At 27.8% G+C, this 22,145-nt stretch overlaps 2 protein-coding genes and 1 long non-coding RNA gene across 4 annotated transcripts in view; 1 reads left to right on the forward strand and 2 right to left on the reverse strand.

The window, feature by feature from the left end:
* The window catches only part of LOC111636219 (DNA helicase MCM8-like), a 76,742-nt gene that overhangs the window by 28,427 nt on the left and 26,170 nt on the right, over window positions 1-22,145 (forward strand). For both annotated transcript variants that reach the window (XM_023381426.1, XM_023381427.1), the window contains exon 2: window positions 3,549-3,695. In XM_023381426.1, coding sequence (XP_023237194.1) covers window positions 3,651-3,695 — 45 coding nt within the window. In that variant the 5' untranslated portion in view covers window positions 3,549-3,650. The remainder of the gene's footprint in view (window positions 1-3,548; window positions 3,696-22,145) is intronic.
* Window positions 7,210-14,647, reverse strand: LOC111636220 (neuronal calcium sensor 1-like). Its single transcript, XM_023381433.1, has 6 exons — window positions 14,516-14,647; window positions 14,042-14,066; window positions 13,935-13,983; window positions 13,709-13,798; window positions 13,546-13,628; window positions 7,210-7,329 (listed from the first exon to the last, which is right to left on the reverse strand). The coding sequence occupies exons 1-6, from the start codon at window positions 14,574-14,576 to the stop codon at window positions 7,320-7,322; spliced, it is 318 nt and encodes a 105-aa protein (XP_023237201.1). The 5' UTR covers window positions 14,577-14,647; the 3' UTR covers window positions 7,210-7,319.
* LOC111636222 lies at window positions 17,383-17,942 on the reverse strand. The gene is made up of 4 exons (XR_002758505.1): window positions 17,840-17,942; window positions 17,705-17,761; window positions 17,532-17,570; window positions 17,383-17,409 (listed from the first exon to the last, which is right to left on the reverse strand). It is a non-coding gene; the product is annotated as an uncharacterized LOC111636222 (long non-coding RNA).

A 22,145-nucleotide genomic window follows, 5' to 3' on the forward strand; every position in this document is an offset into this window, starting at 1 on the left:
AAGCAGGATGCACACATGCGGCGCGGCAAGGAAAAGCGGTGACACAAACGCATCTTCGCCGCGCGGCAGCACAACCACACAAGCGGCAATCCGCTTACATTTCGGCGCATGCGTTCAGTATTCAAGATGGCGAACGATATCCACGTGTTTACACACTGTCCCTATCCACGTGTTTACAAATTTTGTTTTGTATGACTCGCTTTATTTAGCTAAAAGATTTTGTCGAAGATTTGAATTAGAGATACTTTTTTGGATCGAGAAAGAACTGGTGTACAAAATAGACTTATTCGTGGATCAAGATCTCTCGATAAAGAATACTATTTCGAGTAAGATTCGGTTGTTTTGTTCTTTGAATTAAATTATATATGATTATTTGTGTAGAATTTGTTTTAAATTTGTTATCCTTTCCTCTTTATTCTGATTTTAATTATCTCGGTTAACCGCCTCGAACTTTCCGCCATTAAAACACCACGTGATTGTATTTTCTCACGTGACTACCAGACGAACTGTTATTGGCTGATAGAAACGCGTCTTGGCGGCAGTTGCCGCAAAAGATAAAATTCAACCAACTTTTGCGGCACGAGAAAAGCGGCACAAAATCGACTTCTGCGGCGAGAAAAAGTGACGTCATTCTTCCGCTTTTCCTTGACGCGCCGCATGTGTGCATCCGGCTTTATATACTGGTTAACGAATCCTTTATACTCAAATAATATTACCGGCAATACTATGTCAAGAAATCGATTTAAATTACTTTTAAAATTCGTTCACTTTTCCAATAATGCAAAGATCTCTCTCTATCTTTGCATTATCGTCTGAGAAGGAGATGATCTGGGAAAAATACCACTATTAGATTTGTTCTAAAAAAATTTCAGCAAGTCTTTTGCCCAGACTAAACAATTATAGTTGAGGAAACACTCGTTCCTTGGAGATAGAGACTAATTTTCAAGCAATACATTCCAAAGCCTATAAATATTGTATAAAACTTTTCAAGTTATACTCATCAGAAGGATTTACTTTGCGTAAGTAAATCCTTCTTGCAATGGAGTTTATAGTGTAAAAGAAAATAAAGAAATAGAACTTGCTAAGAAAGTATGTGAATAATTGGCTAAAATTCTACTAAATGAAGGCAGAATTTTATTTGTTGATAACTTCTACACAAGTTACGATTTAGCAAAAGAATTTCTACAAAACGAACTCACGTAATAGGCACACTAAGACAAAATAAGAAGCAAATACCAAAAACAAAATAAATCAAGCAAAATTGAAAAAAGAAGAAATGATATTTGTGAAGATGACAGAGAAATAGTAGTTTAAAATGGAAAGATACAGGAGATGTTAGGATACTGTCTAATTTACATAAACCAGTTATCCAGTTATGATGAAAAGCGGGGGGTGGGAAGTTGATGAAAGTGAACCTATTGATGTTGATGCATATAACGAGGACATGATTATGGAGACAACCATTAATAATGAAAGCACTGCAGGAACATCAACAAGTAATCTTTCCAGAAAGAGAAAACATCTACCCATTAAGGTGAAACCAGAAGCTGTTATTACTTATCATAAAGGAATAAATTTCTCAGATCAGATAGCTTTCTATGCTACTACACTTCGAAAAGGTGTTAAACGGTTTAGAAAATTAGGAATTGAGTTATTATTGCAAATGGCAATTGTGAATGCTCTCATTGTGTATCAAGAAGTCAAAGGAAAAAAGATGAAAATTAGAATTTTAGGGAATCTAATGCTATCAGTTTGCTAATGCGTTAAATCAAATCCCGAAACCACAGAGAAAGGATAAAGTTCACACACTTTTAATAAAGAGAAACAGCGAAAACAAAAGAACAAGGAGAACATACAAAATATGTTAAGCAACAATTAACAAAAAAAGTGGAAGTACAGTCAGAAAAACGCCAAACTTGTCTCTACGTATTGTCTATCTTCCGAAAATGAGCCATTCATTTACCTGAAATGCTTTTCTAAACATATGCTTTTCTAAACATATTCAAAAATATAATTTCTTTTCATTAGACATTTTTTATATATCATAATAATATTTTGTGTTTCATTTTAAAGCAATGCTCATATTTTCAAATTATATTTAACTTTTCTACGTTATTTTATAATATAGCAATAAAGTTTGAAGTGTGAATTCCCATCAAAATGTCTACTTCTTCTGATAGTTATTGTTTTGTTGGTTAATTTCTGATCTGTATTTGTGCTTATTCAATAAAAAAAAATATAGTGCCATATTCTCTTTGCTTAACATCAGTGAGTTTTCACATGCAAAATTAACTATTGTTCAGCGCCACGAAAATATTATTTGAACTTAGACACAGGGGCCACAGAAATTAAATAGAATAATAATATATTAAATGTATTGCAGATACATTATATACTATCTTTAAAGTAAACTTCTGTTTATTACATGTTATAAATGGCCCCTTTAGAAGTGTTACTGTATAACACATGTGTCATACGTGGCAGTCACGTGTTAAAAACCTGCGACGTTTAAATTAATACAGTAGCCTTCGTTATATCGTATACAGTATTTGGATATATTCCGAACTTTTTTGTCACTCAAATTTTAAAATTTATTGACTTAAGTGCTTTTAAAATTTGGGAGAAAAAAAATGCGGTATATCCGAATCCGCGATATAACGGGGGACTACTGTAATATAATTTTTTTCAAATTATGTAGTTACATATCTGTTTTAATAGTTATAAATCTTGTTAGTTTTATTATTAACATGATTTATAGTGGTTAAATTCTCAAAAATTTAAGCCTCGATTGTTAAAAACAGCGCTAAATCTCTTTGCATTCATTCTAAAGTTTAATTTTTTTATTACTGAATAATTGCATTACATTACAATGTCTCCGCTATTACTTATGTTTATATCTAACATTTATTTTACATGATTCGGGAATTTCATTAAAGATGCTTCTTCATCTAATATAGAGAATAGGAATTTCCCAGAATTAGATAAAGAATTTTAAAACATTTCGTAACATCTGTCCCTATTCTCAAGATAAATATAGTTAAAAAGAATTTGAGATATAAAAAATTGTGTTGTGTGGTTTTGCTTTGAAATAAATTCTTTATCCTTCATTTTCATTTTAATTAAATAACGGATATAATTACGAGTGCTATGTCATTATAATTTGAAATCCCTAGTCAAGGTTAATTTTTCATTTCCCTATTTATATATTTGAACGATATATATATAATAATGTGGCATTTTTCCAATTTTTGTTCGCATAATAATAATTTTTAGAAAAAAATAAATGTATATTTATTTATTTTTATTTTTCAAAAGTAAATATAGAAATATATGGAGAAATAGGGTAAAAATAAATAAAAATATGCTATTAATATGTAGAATTCTAGACTTTTTTATTTATTAGCATGTTAATTATCTATTAATTTTTGCTAATAAAGTTATGTAATTATCTTGTTTTCTTCTTCGTTTTAAATAAATAAAAAGAAGTTTAAAGAGCTAAAAGTTAAAGAAACGTTATTTAACTCTTTTTACTTTGAAAATAATTACAGATATACGGAAACTATTGCTCTAAAAAAATCAGTTCGTCATCTGCTAGGGCCTACTGCCAAAACTAACGAAGATCAACACCTGCTTACATCTCTTTTCCTATTATGCCTATATACTGTACTGTACAGTATTATTGTGCACTTGAATATGTGAGTCAATTTGTCTTATTTATAGAATGGATATATTGAATTTATATAAAAAAAGTTAATATTAATTCATAGTAATAATTTTTAGTTATAGGTTTGTCGTCAGAATAACAAACACTATATTTTTTAAACGTATTAATTAAATATTTACTTAAATAAATTATTTGTTTTATTTTCTCTAATTTGCTTGTTGAAATAAAGAAAATTATTTTCTAATTATATTAACGAAAAAAAAAATTATAGAATTTTAAGTAAATAACCATCTAAAAGGATTGTCGTGTAATTTCATTAATTATCATTATATTAACTGTTACAATTAACAAAGTTTTAAAATTATTACACTAAATAAACCAACTTTTATCACTTTAAAAGCATAATAAAACAATTTAAAGCATAATAAAAGAATTTAAATTAATATTAAATATTTAGTATATTTATATTTAATTTAGGTTAAGGTGATCCAAAATATAACTTATAAAATAATAATTACTGATATATAATAACTGGAATTATTACATATAACTTTGTTTATATATAAGAATAAATAAAAAATATATAATTTTTATTATGTGTTTAAATATCATATCGTTATATGTATAAATTATTATATCTGTTATATATAACAATTTATTGTATATTATAAATGGCTTATAACAATTAAACAAATATTATTATATATGACAATACATAAAAAAACTAAATAAATTTTTTACAATAATTAATATATGTAATGATCTTTATATTTCTATGCAAAATTTTACTTAAAGTTTTAGAATTTTGATTTATTTCTAGTTTTATCTATAAATTTATTTTATTTTTTTAATTGTTTTTTACTTTTTACTCTTTATTTTATACATAAATCGTAAATATTGGTCTTGAAATTTCGTACTTTTATGCTAATACGATTTTAAATGAGACATTACGATATTATTATTATTATTAAGAACTTTTTTATTTTCAAAAATATTTTATAAAATTTATAAACAAATAAATTACACCTTTATATGTTTATAGGATATTAGTATACTTTCTAAGTAAGTTTTTTGCGTACAAAGACAATTATGTTTATTCAATAAAAGTTGTTTGTTTTCACAATGTTTTAAATTATGTTGATGCGTATTCATATAAAATGATTAGATCTAACCTGTATAAAATCTATCATTAATAGATTAAAAAGGTAAACTATATTTTTTATAAACTATTGGAATTTATAATTTNGTTCACGTATATTGATGTACAGTATATATGCATATAATATATTAATACGTATATTCACTATGCATGTATATAATGTTATAAATATTTTGATATCTCTTTCAATTTGAATAAATTATAAATTAGTAGTAATTCAAACACAAATTATTATTGTATTTATTTTCAGGCACTTGGCAATTTTTATCATCAAATTTTATTTAGTTTTAGTCAACTAAATAAAATTTGATGATAAAAATTGCCAAGTGCCTGAAAATAAATACAATAATAATTTGTGTTTGAATTACTACTAATTTATAATTTATTCAAATTGAAAGAGATATCAAAATATTTATAACATTATATACATGCATAGTGAATATACGTATTAATATATTATATGCATATATACTGTACATCAATATACGTGAACGGCTCGCCAAATCACATTCACTTACAACTCTATCTTTTTTTTCAGAATTTATAAAATCCTAATTATTTGTGACGGTTGCTTAATGAAATTTCCAAGAACTAAGAGAATTTTCAATATTAAGTAATTTATTTTGTTACTTATTTTTATTTCCATTTCACTATTATGACATAAGTTTATGACTAAACAAAATAAATTAAATGATGCAGTCAATACGTAACATCTACATTAGAAGGTTTCCTGCCAGTAAATTTATATAATTCTTCGATATATTTTTGAGAAAGTTTAATTTAAATTGTGCATTTTTTTTTAATTATTAGATGTCGATAATTGTAGCATGCTGAAACTTTTATTTTGGCATTTGGCATTACTTGATAAATTTTGAATCAAAAATCAAAATAACTTTTCATTACATTTTCTGTTTTTTAACAATTTTAAAAGATTTTTTTATAGAAAATTAAACGTTTAAATATTTTAAAACTTTTATATAATTTTCAACAGAGCATTTAACTTATGTATTGAATAAAAGAGTACAAACAGTTTATGTTGAAACATTAGCATGAGCCTCAGTTAATAATGGACTTGGTTCAACGAAGTGAGGAAGACTTTATGGGGTCGAATCGATTCGTCAGACTAAAACAAATTAAAAAATAAATAATTTATAAGCGAATGCGCGCTTGTTTTATTTTCGCAAACTTTCAGAAGTGTTGTTTATCCATGAGAACAATTTTGTTATCTTCCGTTCATCTGACTAAAACGCTGTACTGTACGTCTTTTAAAGTTAAGTGAAACAATGAAGGATGAATTTACTTACCTATAAATGCTTTAACATGGCTCGAATGTAGAGACGGTGATTAACGTTGTTTAATTTTAGCTTCTCTCGACCGAGATGCGCTCCAACTACTATGATTTCCTCGATAACCGCTAGGGGTTGAGTGACATTCACGTGGTTATGTATGGAAACTAAATCTTATCAAACACGTGGTTTTGCTTGTTGATTTCAATATCTTAATGGAATTGTCCGATTCTATATTAATTATTGAAGATCATTCAATGCAATGAACTCCCAGTCGAAACACTTTCATTTTCTTTCTCTCATCGCCGTGAAAAACCAGTTTAAGTGGCCTTGAACCCGCCTTTAGACGACTGGATGTAGGCTCTAAGAATTTTATTTTATTTACATTCTAACCAATCATCTAATAATAATGTAACATGCACGTTTTAAACCATTTCGGTATATAAAGTAGCATGGAAATTTATTATATGTGTATGTTAGATGAGTTAGATATATCGAAAATTTTTACAGAATGATTAGATATTTTATCATTTGTATTTTTTCCCGTAGCTTATTCTTAGTTTTGTAGATTATAAATTATGGTTACGAATGAAAAAATTACTCTTTAAACTTTAATATAAACATATATTGATTCCTTTGTTATAGTGTAGTGAAAATATTTTATATATGATATTTCATAATGATTTTTCGGTATATTATTACTTAAACAATAGGAAAATTATATTTAATAAGCATTTCTGATGTTTAAATGTTAAATTACATCTTTTTAATATAAACTTTTTAAAAATATCAATAGTATTTTCACGTTTTTTAAAATACTTTAAACAAATATTACTGTAATAAAATTTAATGTTTTAATACTTAATCGTAAGATTAATATTATAAATATAAAATGAGATTGTATATTCATCACATACTACATANTCCTTGTATAAAGTCATCACGATAGATTTTATTTTCATTATCCTGTAGATACAAAACAAATGTATATTTTAATTAGAAAATATTCTTAATTTAAATTGAACACTTCCAATTGATTGAGATTAAAAATTTAAATACCTTATCAAATTCTTCAAAGACAGAATTAATTATAAATTCAGCTTTTTTCTTATACTGTCGTTCGTTGGCTTCTCTCCAACGATAAATCCCTTTCACTACATTCAACATGTCCTCTTTGCTAATTATCCCATCGTTGTTGATGTCGTATAGTTTAAATGCCACTGCAATAATAATTTACTATTATAACAGAGACAGAATAGAGAGTCAATTTGTGAAAAATCATTCTATATGAACTTTAGTGGTGGTCAAATATTCGAATTATGCCAATTATATGATTCATTATCGATCGAAGCTTGCTTAAGAATACTAACCTGGTATAGCTTTTTTATAAGTTTACTTCAAAATTATATTTATATCGAATTAAAATTATATAAATTAGGAGATAGTTTATTTATCTCTGTATTTAATAAGAATTAATTAAATAAAATTTAAAATTGTTCTTTTTCAACCTTAATAAAGTTCGATAAAATGCATTTATCTTAAGCTAAGCTATACACCTTTTTTTAAATATAATATTCATTATTAAAAAAACTCCAGCAAAGAGTTGCTTAACTTTTCCGGCAACATTTGGTGGCGCCATCTGTTATGATATTTTGTTTAAAAAACTTTTTATGTTATTAACTATCATAAAATGGCAAAAAACCTTACTTTTGAGGGTAGGGATGGATTTTATAAAAAAAAAATTGTAAATGCTAATAACGAATAAAATCGTCATTAAGTTCGACCCTACTAGAGATATGACCCCCTTTTATCTCTCCACCCTCTCGACCTTTACTCACAAAAATTTAATAGCATCAATCCCCCTAATAAACAAACCTTCCCGCAAAATTTCAGAAAATTTTAACAAAAAGTACAGGAATAGGCTTCAACAGGGTGAACAAAATCGTCCCCCCACACACGCTAACATCCATAAATACAGAAATTACTCCCGATTTTTTTTTTATCTTTGTGTGTAATTTTTGACCGTCATACTTTCCTTCTGTTATATATAGCAGTCTGGAAAGTAAAAAATCATATTTCAGATTCTTTATTAATATATAACGTCGGTTCAAAAATTTCAAATATTCAATTAATTAATCGTTTTGAAACACATTACTCAAAGGAAAAAAAATTAGTCGTAAATGCAAAAATGTTTATAGCAAATTTTGATTTAAACTAACAAGTGGAGATCATTACAGTTTTCAATGATTTGTTTGTGTAGATAAGCATTAGTATGAACCTTTATTGAGCAAAGGGAGACAACGTGCTTCTCAAACGTTTTAAGATAATCGAAGTTAAAATATCCCGAGCGATTTATAAGTATGCATTGTTTAATATTTAAGTGAAGATATCTTAGTTCGGCAGCAGTATACCTCACTACTAATTGCAAGATCTTTGGTTTGAGTCTCTATGAGTAAACATTTTTTTTCGAATCAATGCAATTTTTACATAAAATATTTGCAAACTATATAAGTTTATACATTTTGTTTTTATATTTTTTATTAAAAACATCTATTTCGTCTATTTTTAAAATTCGTTTTCGGAATCGTTTAAAATAAATTTAAAAGTTTGTTTTTAAAACTAGAATCATTAATAATCTTAGAGTTTATGATTTTATTATTCTTACTTCATTTTTTTATTATTTATTCATTTTTTATTCTTACTTCATATACTTATTCATTTTTACTATATGCTTATATAAAAATGAAAATATGTTGTAAACAATAAGAAATCTGATGAGTGACATTGAAAAATGATTGTTTACTGTCATACATAACAATTCAATTTGATATTGGGAGTTAATTATAACTAATAATTTTTTTGAGTTTATTTACTTGCTTAAAGTATCAAATTATTCATAGTAGTCTTGCATTCCCAAATTTAAACTTTAATTTTTTTAACAGACAATTTTTCGAAAACGAATTTTCAAAAAACAAAGAAAATGCGCATTATTAATAGAAAATGAATAGACAAAATATATAAGCTCGTGTAATTACAAATATTTTAACTTCGATTTTCTTGAAAACGTTTGAGAAGCGCACTTTCTTCTTTTGCTCAATAAAGGTTCGTGCCAAGGCTTATCCATACAAACAATATCATCGAAACTGCGATTACCACGTCGTGACCTCTTCTTGTAAGATAAACTTTGTTCATACTAATTAACGAAAACATCAGAAAATTACTATATGAACTTTTATGTAAATTGTATGTAAGCTTACGAATGTTACGGTTTAAGTATAAATCTGAAATATACTCTCATTCCATTACATTTCTTTTGAACAAACTGAATGGATGAAAGAACTATATAATTTTAAATTTTTTGTTTTATATTTTTATTTTATGACATTACTAACATTTTCTTCCATTTAATCTAAATGTCTCTTTGGTTACATGTTAGACTAGAAGTAAAATACACCTAGTTCTCGTTTTATACGTTCTCCATTTACATTTTGTCAGAACTATTTACACTATCAAGAACATAACTCTTCGCAGAATTATGCAAACATTTTCATATATACTCGATTTGGGGATAAAATAGGAAATTACTTTTGCGAGTTTCTTAATTGAGGAGGAGCGTCAGCGTAGCCGCTTATATTTAGCTTACAGAATTGTGTTCTTCCTCAAAAAATGATTGATAACTTTTGATCAAAATTTACCATTTTCCATTAATTTAAGTGTGACGAGGAATTTAAAAAAGTAATTAAAAAGTGGTGGTTTATGAGTTCGTTTTCGAGTTACAGTGGGGTCAAAGTGACAATGTCAATTCTCCCTGACACGATTGAGCTCTTCTAATGAAATTTATGGGCCAAAAAAACAGCTTTGCATATACCTAACGGAAAATTGGCAGCAAGTGTAAGGATCGCCTCTCTGTGGTCACAAATGTAAGGATTGGATTGCCTTCTTGTGCGGCCAGCAACATTTTCTTCTGATCACACACACATACACGCACGCCCTTAAATGCACGTGTCAGCGCTCGGGTTAGATGGAGCGGAAGATAATTTATATGTACTAATACTAATATTAAAAGTTTTAATTAAAAAAGCGGCAACGCTAAGGCTCAGTTCTATTGCAATAAATCAAAGTTAGTGATGTCCCTCGTTTATATTGTTCGAGTACTAACTTAAGTTTTTAAATTTCTTTGGGATGTTTAAACATCAAGTGTACTCACACAGTATTTTTAATGAATATAGTCTTCAATTCTTTATCGAGTACAATGTTTTAATACTTTCGATTATTATGGTTCTTAATAGTTAGTACATACAGCCTTTTATTAAAACATATAGTTAATTTCTCTAATTGAAATACTATATATATATATATATATATCATTACCAGTTTACAAAAAATTTCCATTAAAATTCAACAAATTCTGAAGAATGCAAACAAAATTATGACAAAATTATGAGGTACATAATTGTTTTAGAAATATGAGTAAAAAAGTTCTTTTCGAGTTATATGCGATTAAAAACTCGTGACGTCATTTCCTGTTTAGCGAAAACAACGTTTAACCTCTGATGGTTTGATACCCTTCATTTATTAACGGCAATATTAATTTATTATTTGAATTTACCCGCTTTCAGACGTTATTATTTTGAAATTTTAGACCGTTTGACCCTGTTCAGTAATGTCTATAAAAGCTTTGATAGCTTACTAACGAATTCTTCCCTTATAGCCAGTATTGTTACAAAAAAGGGTCAAAATTCAAATAATAAATCAATATTGTATTGCAGATATATAAATGATAGATATCAAACTAACATGCAATTATTAACATATATTTTCATACATCAGAAATCGTTTTTCACTGAACAGAAAATGACAAGATTTCCTTAATAACTTATAACTTAAAAAGAACGCTTCAAATCAAAAAATGGAACTAGAGTATTCAACTTAAAATTAACCTCTCTGTAATATCTCCATTTTTTACACACATTTCTGAAACACTCTGTATATCATCATTTCAGCTGCCCTGTAACTTCTCTCTTTCATTTTTCCTCCTTTCTATCTAGCGAATATAACTACGCTAATAATATCCTTATTAACCTTAAAACGCATTTCTAGAGCATTGTTTTATAAGCTAAGTACAGTAGGTTCTCAATTTAACGGACTTCGAACTTAAAAGATTAACAGATGTTTTAGTAGCTTGTATAAATTGCTCAATATACACCATTATAGTAATATTTTATTAATGCTTACGTTAGTTAAGTTCGTTATTTATATAGGCTAAGTTGTTTTTAAAACACATTCACTTTAACAGGCTTTCGCTTCTAGCGAACACCTCTTCACTCAATTAAAAATACTTTGTTAAATTGAGATAATTCTGTATTTTTTACCTTACTCGATAACATTAATAAATTTCTAAATAATTTTTGTCAGTCATGATACAGTACTTGCTGTAATTCACTAGAAAAGAAACGATTTTTTCAACCCTGGTGTAAAGTATTGACCTTTTAGCAGAGTGGGAACAAAAGAGACGCGACCTTGTCAATTGGACCCACGTGCGGTGGGTAATACCACTTGTAAGGTGTTCACTTGTAAGCAGAGGGAAAACAAAGGAAGCGCCGGCTTTGTCAATTGGGCCCACCTGTAGTCAGACGTTGGATCATTTGCCATATGGTAAACAACTGAGTAAATAAGTGGCGGACGTTTATGTAAGCTTCACTCTCGTCGGATGACGGCGGACCCGAATGTAAGCTGTTCGGGCAAGAAGGGGTTGTGATTGGTCGGAAGTCCCCGTCCAAAAAATCCTTAAATTGCGGGGCGAACGAGAGAGGAGGAGAGAAGGGCAAGAGACTGGTACACGGTAGTCTCAGGCACTTGGAAGGTCCGCTGAGCGTAGAGAGAGTGTTCTCCTCGGGTAAACATCTCAGGGACGAGTTAGTGCGGAGACTGGACGGACCGTGCAGTTGAGCCAACTCCACGAGCTGACTGAGGCCTCTTCAAAGTTTAAAGTTCCCAGAAATCAATTTAGTACGTGAGTCACCACGCATTGTTATCCTGTATATATGTATTATGTTTTCGAATTTGTACCTTCTACATATAGAATCTGTAAATAAACTGTAAATATTATCAATTTGAGTGTGGAGGCGTGCTTTCCATCGAACCTGGATCACTACATCGAATCGTGATACACACGGAAACCAACTCAACGAGACGGAGTTGGGAAAGAACTTCACTAAGATCTTCACTTCTGGTTTTATCTTAATTCGCTGTTAAATGCAAGCTATTACATGCTCAATCTATTTTTAAATTGATTTTTCGGCACCTTATGAGGGCGGGAATTTTCTGGAACGATCTGCATTAAAATATGAGTATGTAAATATTTAAATAGCCCTCTTTGAAAGTTGTCAATTTGTGCAGTTATTTTCAAAAACAACCTATTACTGCGTTATTACGGAAACTAGCTAGGTATATAAGTTTAAATTTTAAAACTAATTACTTTCTTCAAATAAATAAGTCTGGATACTCTGTATATCTAAAATTTATGTAACAAGCTGTTAAGTTTTTGTTATAAAATAAGAATTAGAAGCAAACATTTCTAAATGATTGTTTGAAGTATTCACTAGTTTTGTACATTTACTTTCAGCCCTATTGTTAAAAGTAAATGTGCAAATATATATTAAAATTATAACATTTGATAAAAGCGTTAAAATTACTCTAACTATTATGTATGTATGTATAGTACAAGTACACTGCATATACTATGTGTATGCAAAATGAATCAAAAATTAGCACGATTGATTGAAAACAAATTTCACCATACTGTCTCCAAAACTATTCATTCAACTATTAAGCTTGTAAAGTCTACGTTTTTATGTAACACTAAACACGTTAAGTATCTACAACTTATTTCAAATATGCAAAATAAAGCATATTCAAAATTGAGATAATTCTTTCCGATGCTATGATTTAAATTTTTACTAGAAATATATTATAATTTGAAACTTGGCCTAACTCTTAATTATAATGATGCTGTTAGGTTTTCTCTAATCTGTCTGATCAAGTTATTATTTTTTTTATTCTTTTGTAATCTGTTATAACATATACAGTTTCAATATAGACTTTTTACATAGGCTTTTTTGTCACTTAAGAAATTCAAACTTCTGAATGAAACTAACTTATTAATTTCCAAACTTTAAATATATTTAGTATTGTACAGTCTTACACGTCAAAAGGATATCATGAGATTCATCAGACTGAATTATTCCTAAAATTAAAATGCATATATTTGCATGTTAATCATGCTGTATTAATAAAATTAAATTCTTTCATTCTATATTTAGTTATCATAACTTAATTGGTAAAAAATTAACAAAATATTATTTTTTCTGATCATAAAAATCTGGCTAATGCTTAATTTGTCTGGAATTATAAAAATACAATTCAAAGATAAATACGTACAATCTAGTTTTTCTTCAGGAGTTCCATTGCTAGTAATACGAACAATTCTTACAAAATCCAAAAAATTGATTAATCCATTCTGAAAATATATAGATATTTTAGTTAATCAGTTTTATAATTCAATATTTATTTTAATCAAAATAATTAAAACTAATTAACCTTGGATTCGCTGAAGACATTAAAAATGTGATCTAATAACTGAAAAGAATCTTCAGTTGGAAAAAATTCGCTAAAAGTAAGCTGAAATTTCTGAAAGAATTAAATTTTTAAATTATATATCAAAGTATAGAACTACGGGATTTCATAGGAAATATTTAAATGTTTTAAAATTAAAATCTCTCTAAAATCTTAATAATTAAAGGAATTTTGAAATTAAATAACTTACGGCTTTTGTCATTCCTCCAGAAGGACACAGTGTCATAAAATCATCGTACCTGCAGAATAATATGTTATATATTTTTAATTATTTTAATAATAGATAATTTAACTTACCATTGTAGCAGTAGTTTCTTATGAACTAGACAAAAAAATTGAAAAATATGCATTAATAATGATTTTTTTCATTTAATATCTTGTAAACTTATGAAATAACACCATACTACATTCGAATTTAAGGTGCATTTTGATTTTCAAAATGGAATTTATAGGAAAAAATTGAATGATAATTATAAGTATCGTTGATAATAATTTGAATAAAAGGATTAATAATATATTTAAAATTAAATAGAATTAATAGAAAATACAAGTAGAATATTATAAAATTTATTTACATAAAGAACTTCAAAGTGTGTCAAAGAATGCCACAAATTTAAAGATACAATCCGCTTTAATTTCGAAAGTATATAAGAAAAAGTGTATCTTAAATTAGATATACTATAGTAATAATGCGGTTTTTAATCTAATAAATAATAATAATAATAAAGTAAATAATAGATATGAAAATGTAAACATTTTGGAAATACTTACAGTGTGTTTGTTTTGCCAAAATATCAAAATTGACAGCATGTTTTGTTTGATTTTCTCCCATTTCTATAGTATAGAAAGCTCTAAGATAACATATAACATTCGAAAAATCTGTTTTTAATTCGAAAAATTTTAAATAAAGTCCCGAAAATCGAAAATACGATGAATAATTTTGAGTTTATATCAAAATGAAATTATCGATTTAAAATATTATTTTTGTAAAATTCTGATTTTCTTTTAGAATTAATAAATTAACACATAAATTTGCACAGACTTTAAAATTTGCACAGAATTTTACTGTTTTAAGACATAATAAAATGACTAATACAATCTTTATACCCTTTATTAACCACAGCCTATATTAGATACACATATTAAAAAATTACAAATTACAAAGCCATAATTTTCTTCTAAAAATAAATCTTCTAGCCAACAATTTCATCGTACATACACTATAAAAATTAAAATATTAAATGTATTTTTTTTATAAGTATATCAAACACGAATTTATATTCCTCTATATTATTTTTAATCATACATTAAAAGTTATATAATTTTTATACTGATACTTACCATACTGTAACTTGAACAACAATCAGGTAGAGCGTTTGGCTTTAATAATTAAAAAACATTGAAATTTTTATTTTAGAAAATGCAAATTTACATCAAATCATATTGTGTGTAAAAGTTTAAGCTAATTTTTACACACTCTAAATAAAATATTAATGGTTTTAAAATTCTCTTACTTGTTTATGCTCTTCGATTAGATCTAAACACATATTTAATTCGTCTCGGCATAGATCCTATTTTAAAAAAGCTCTTTACTACCAGAATATTATTTAAATATTTCTGAATCTGAAGTAAAGCATAAACCAAGATACCCTTATCTCTGGAGGAGGAATTACGTACTCCAATGATTTCGGATTAGTTTTTTCAATAGATCTGCTTGCCTCTTCAGCACCTTTAAAATTAAAATTATTCTTTAAAATCGAATCTCATTTAATAATTTAGTTTTATTAGCCTGAATTAATCGATAAAATTTAGTTTATGCAAATTAAAATACAGTTAAAGACTCTTAAAATAGTTTTTGTGTTTAAATTTTGTTAAGCTGAAGTAAATATAAAATTAACTTCATAAATTAATTTTAAAGAATCATTTTGGAAATTTTGAATGTTTATCTTCGTCATTTTGTCTGTTAGAATTTTTTTTAATTAATATTTAAAAATAAGTATGGAAAATACATTTCTTTATTATAACTCTCAAAAAGTAAAAATATTAAGCACTTTTTAAACCTAAATCTTTTATAATATTTTTTAAAAAAACACTGAATATTCTTGCTATTTTTTGTTATTCTATAATAAAAGTAATAACTTACCTCCGGCTAGGATAATAAAAGAGAAAATGATTAGAAGAGACTTCATTTTTGCACAGTTGGTTTAAGTTATTATTCTCACTATATTCAACACGAAGTAGTAGTCTGTGGAATATATATCTATCCAGCACCGAAGTAGGTATAACATATTGAAAAGACAAAGAAAAAAGTTATCTGGTTGTTTGCTCCCTGCTGAGAGGCCACGTGTTAATGTTCGTTGACCCTTCTAGAAAAGGCAGGTAGATAAATTCTCAGGAATATCATTTGAACATATAATTTTTTTGTTTGTTTGTATTTTTCGTATATTTAAAGCTTATTAAAGTTTATTAATTTCTTGAATGCGATTTGAAAAAGAATTTTTAATACACAATAATTTCTTTAAATTAATCTTAGAATTTTTAAAATTGTTGAATCATTGCTATTGAAGTCAGAAAATTATTAAATAATAAAAATAAGTTATGTATTCGTTCTTAAATAACTGGAACTAAATTTAGAATTAAAATATACAGCAATCCTATACCTATTCTGAATTTAATACTTTAGAAGACTTGTAAAGCTGAAACATTTGGTCTTTTCATTCTGTGAGTACTAAAAAGGGTTCCTGCAATGGGGCAGCCAGATGACGAGAGACGAGATTTTCTTTATTACACACTCAAACCACCCATTAAAATTTTGAAAATCTGACTGGGCTCAAATCCGGCACTCTCAGAACAGTAAAGAGATAACATTAATAGAATTATTTCTTCCTTATATCATGTTGTTGATTGTGATAAACTATTTTAACTTATTTTTTTTCATATTTAGACTTTCCACTGTATGGGGGCTAGTAGAGCCGTTTTACACTTACCGTGATGGATTCCTATTGTAGGCCTGGCTGAGAATAGATGAAGTCCAAAATATTCGAGATAGATCACCCATAAAAAGCTTTTGAGGTTTTTGTCCCGGACTTAATTCGCTACTCCAGAGTGACAGGTTACTATCATTAGTTATTATTTGTAAATGGATCTAGAAACATTAAATTGTGTCGTATAATTAAAACAAGTGATAAATGAACTAACATCTGTTATTGTATTTAAAAATTCTATGAATTGATATAAATTATAATCAAAGCCTTTGTTTATATCGTCAATGAAACATTTCTAGTTCTATTTATGTGAAATCTAGTTCTATTTATGTTTAAGGTCTGTTTAAATTGTAAAATTTAATTATGTAACAGCTGATAGGTTAATTCCCAGTAGGAAAACGTAAAATAATCCAGACTAACATTTTTCACTTGTAACATAAGTAGGCCTATCAATAATATATTTGTGGTGTGGAATAAGTAGAAAAATTTTGAAAATATTATAAACTTGTAAAAATTGAGTATTCGAAATTATTTTTAAAATAAAGAAAAAATTAATTTTTTATGCAAATTATTTTTTATAATATTGTTTTATCTGTTGTGTAATATGTTTAATTTCAAACTATTAGCGCCTCATGTATAATACGATTAAATCTTCTAGCCAACAATTTCATCGTACATACACTATAAAAATTAAAATATTAAATGTATTTTTTTTTATAAGTATATCAAACACGAATTTATATTCCTCTATATTATTTTTAATCATACATTAAAAGTTATATAATTTTTATACTGATACTTACCATACTGTAACTTGAACAACAATCAGGTAGAGCGTTTGGCTTTAATAATTAAAAAACATTGAAATTTTTATTTTAGAAAATGCAAATTTACATCAAATCATATTGTGTGTAAAAGTTTAAGCTAATTTTTACACACTCTAAATAAAATATTAATGGTTTTAAAATTCTCTTACTTGTTTATGCTCTTCGATTAGATCTAAACACATATTTAATTCGTCTCGGCATAGATCCTATTTTAAAAAAGCTCTTTACTACCAGAATATTATTTAAATATTTCTGAATCTGAAGTAAAGCATAAACCAAGATACCCTTATCTCTGGAGGAGGAATTACGTACTCCAATGATTTCGGATTAGTTTTTTCAATAGATCTGCTTGCCTCTTCAGCACCTTTAAAATTAAAATTATTCTTTAAAATCGAATCTCATTTAATAATTTAGTTTTATTAGCCTGAATTAATCGATAAAATTTAGTTTATGCAAATTAAAATACAGTTAAAGACTCTTAAAATAGTTTTTGTGTTTAAATTTTGTTAAGCTGAAGTAAATATAAAATTAACTTCATAAATTAATTTTAAAGAATCATTTTGGAAATTTTGAATGTTTATCTTCATNAAATTCGTAAAATTTTTGTTTATTTTGAACAATCCGGATAATCGAAAATCCGGATAACGGAGGTCCGGATAATTGAGGTTGTACTGTATATATATATATAGAGAGAGAGAGACTATCAGGCTTTCAAACAATAATTTGCCTAATTTTATTCGGTTATAAATCATGAAGAATGATAATGATATTTTACCATGTAGCTACGAATTATAAAAATGTAAGCGGTTAAAACAAAGTGTAAAAACGATAATAAATGCTAAATTATATATTGCCATAATTGGGCTGCAATGTGAAAAAATTGTAGACTATAAAGTTTCACTGTCGTCCGTCTGTCTTTCCTTAATTTCAGGAACAGAATCAGATAGATAAAATCCGATACCAGATATGGAGATCTTACAGGCAGGAGGCGCCTGATTAACTATATAAAACCTCCGATGCAAATTGAAAGTCGTGTTATTTCAATTCAAAACTTTCCCTTGAAAGCAGTTAATAGATGATCGGCCCGACACTATTGTTAAAGGAAGAGTATGATGTATAGCAGTGTTTTTCAACCTTCTTGAATACGCGACCCCTTTACAAGTTAAAAAATTCTGGCGACCCCCAGGTCCATATTTAAACTATATCAGTAATTTTAAAAACTACGTATTTAATTTTCTTTCTTTAAATATCGATCGAAAAACCAATTGTACTGTAAAATAAACAGGCTATTAAAGTTTATTAATTTCTTGAATGCGATTTGAAAAAGAATTTTTAATACACAATAATTTCTTTAAATTAATCTTAGAATTTTTAAAATTGTTGAATCATTGCTATTGAAGTCAGAAAATTATTAAATAATAAAAATAAGTTATGTATTCGTTCTTAAATAACTGGAACTAAATTTAGAATTAAAATATACAGCAATCCTATACCTATTCTGAATTTAATACTTTAGAAGACTTGTAAAGCTGAAACATTTGGTCTTTTCATTCTGTGAGTACTAAAAAGGGTTCCTGCAATGGGGCAGCCAGATGACGAGAGACGAGATTTTCTTTATTACACACTCAAACCACCCATTAAAATTTTGAAAATCTGACTGGGCTCAAATCCGGCACTCTCAGAACAGTAAAGAGATAACATTAATAGAATTATTTCTTCCTTATATCATGTTGTTGATTGTGATAAACTATTTTAACTTATTTTTTTTCATATTTAGACTTTCCACTGTATGGGGGCTAGTAGAGCCGTTTTACACTTACCGTGATGGATTCCTATTGTAGGCCTGGCTGAGAATAGATGAAGTCCAAAATATTCGAGATAGATCACCCATAAAAAGCTTTTGAGGTTTTTGTCCCGGACTTAATTCGCTACTCCAGAGTGACAGGTTACTATCATTAGTTATTATTTGTAAATGGATCTAGAAACATTAAATTGTGTCGTATAATTAAAACAAGTGATAAATGAACTAACATCTGTTATTGTATTTAAAAATTCTATGAATTGATATAAATTATAATCAAAGCCTTTGTTTATATCGTCAATGAAACATTTCTAGTTCTATTTATGTGAAATCTAGTTCTATTTATGTTTAAGGTCTGTTTAAATTGTAAAATTTAATTATGTAACAGCTGATAGGTTAATTCCCAGTAGGAAAACGTAAAATAATCCAGACTAACATTTTTCACTTGTAACATAAGTAGGCCTATCAATAATATATTTGTGGTGTGGAATAAGTAGAAAAATTTTGAAAATATTATAAACTTGTAAAAATTGAGTATTCGAAATTATTTTTAAAATAAAGAAAAAATTAATTTTTTATGCAAATTATTTTTTATAATATTGTTTTATCTGTTGTGTAATATGTTTAATTTCAAACTATTAGCGCCTCATGTATAATACGATTAATTTTCTAGTATCAAAAATAAACATCGGATGTCATTATCAAGTTATAAGAATAAATTACTGTAATCATAATTTTAAAATAAATGACCATATATATATATATATATATATATATCAGTGGATGTTCGAGTTTACTCTTCTTTTTGTGGTATATTTGTTGTGAAATCCATCAATAGGCATTAAGGCTGTGTACAAATTAGGCGTTTTCAAACGTGCGTTTTGGTAACGTGCATTTTAAAAAAACAGGAGTTCCACATACATATACACACTCAAATGGGCGTTGATAGATTTTGGTTAGAACATGCGTTTTGCGGGCATCAGCCACACACTTTGAGATACATGTGCTGCCATGTTGTTGTACATTCGATTGTGCGCTTTCGGGTAAAGTAGACACACATTGGCCGAAATGGAGAACGATCATTTCGATACTGATCTAGTTATTGATGAAATCTAAAAGAGACCAGCCACCGTCAAATGATTTTATAGATATTCTAAAAGAATTAAAAAAACTTGAGTTCATATTGTCTTAGTTTTGGATACAACGTCACAAACATTCCATGCATCAGTCTATCTCATAATATTGGGTGCTTCCANCCGGGCGTGTACTAGAAACTAGAGTTAAAGAACACGAAGCAGCCATTCGGCTTAAGTATAATAATTCTCCGTGGTTTAACCACATCAATAGTAATAATTGTAATATTAATAGAAACAATGTAAAAATTTTACATATTGAAAAAGATATTTATAAAAGAAAATTCAAAGAACATATAGAAATTAGAAAACAAAATAATAATAATTTAATAAATCAGTCGAAAGGGATGGAAATAAATTATAGCTGGTATAATCTGATAGATGGCGCTAGAATAAAATAAAAAATAAATGGTTATGTATTAAGACGTCATCACTTGATTACCGTTGTAAAGTGTTGATGGTCTACTGAGTGACGTTGTAAAGTGTTGATGGTATGAGGTTAAAAATTTGTAGTGCTTTGGAATTATCTTTACAATTGTTTGTCAATGAATTTTTAATAATTAGTTGGTTTTAGTATGTTTATTATACACGTATGTGGAAAAGATTTTTAAACTTGATTCTTACAAATGTGTACAAAGTTTACCATCCCTACCCATGGAAATATCATTGTAATTACCACCAGCGGTTATTCACTGAAGAGGGACTGGAAAATATTAGACCAGCCCGAAATGCATTTGATGTAGTCTTTATAAAATAAATTTAATTTGCCAATAAGATTGCTGTGAGATTTGTCTACCAAGAATATTTTTGGATTACAGACGCTAAATTCGTCATATTAACTAATATACAGCAAACCGTTTATATCTAGTTTTTTTTATTGTAGTGTAGGACCTACAAATACTTATCTTTTTCTTTCACCCGCGACCCCCTGGGGATCGCGACCCACAGGTTGAAAAACACTGATGTATAGGGCAGACACTACTAATTTGAGGAGAGTATATACTTTAAATTAAATAAATTAAAACTATGATTAAAAATTGCAACCTCGTTTACTACTAATAATCTCTATAAATCTAATAATAATAGCGAGGTTGCGACCGAAGTCTTCATCTCTAAAACGTAAGCGGCGTCGACGTTCGACGTTTACGTTTTAGAGATGAAAACTTCGGTCGCAACCCCGCTAATAACTCGAATAATCGCTCGTTTACTACTAGCACAGTTTTCTGTTTATTATTCATCTGTGACAAATGGTATTAAATCTAGAGATCCAGCTCCACAAGGTTTGTTGCTTCCGTACCAGGGCTGTGGAGTCGCGTAAAAATCTACCGACTCCGACTCCGACCAGGGGCGGATTTGTTACCGAAAGAGACCCGGAAATTCTGATGTCATCACGTGACCTCAGAATAAAAGATTCAATAAATAGAGTTCTAATAAAGATAGAGCATAGAAACTTTTTATTCCAAAGCTAAAAGACTTCTCTAAGTAATATATAAACATGTATTCGATAATTTTTACTTTTCCGGCTGTTATATATAACAAAGGAAATGTGTAGCGCTCGGTCAAAAAATGACCCCTCCCAAATTTTTACATTTTTGGACTCAGGACACCGTAAAATTTCAAGATATGCAAAAGATTCGAGGTTTTTTCTATATGTGT

This window comes from Centruroides sculpturatus, unplaced genomic scaffold (genome assembly GCF_000671375.1).
Source record: "Centruroides sculpturatus isolate CEXI.00-Female unplaced genomic scaffold, Cexi_2.0 scaffold477, whole genome shotgun sequence".
Taxonomy (NCBI): Eukaryota; Metazoa; Arthropoda; class Arachnida; order Scorpiones; family Buthidae; genus Centruroides; species Centruroides sculpturatus.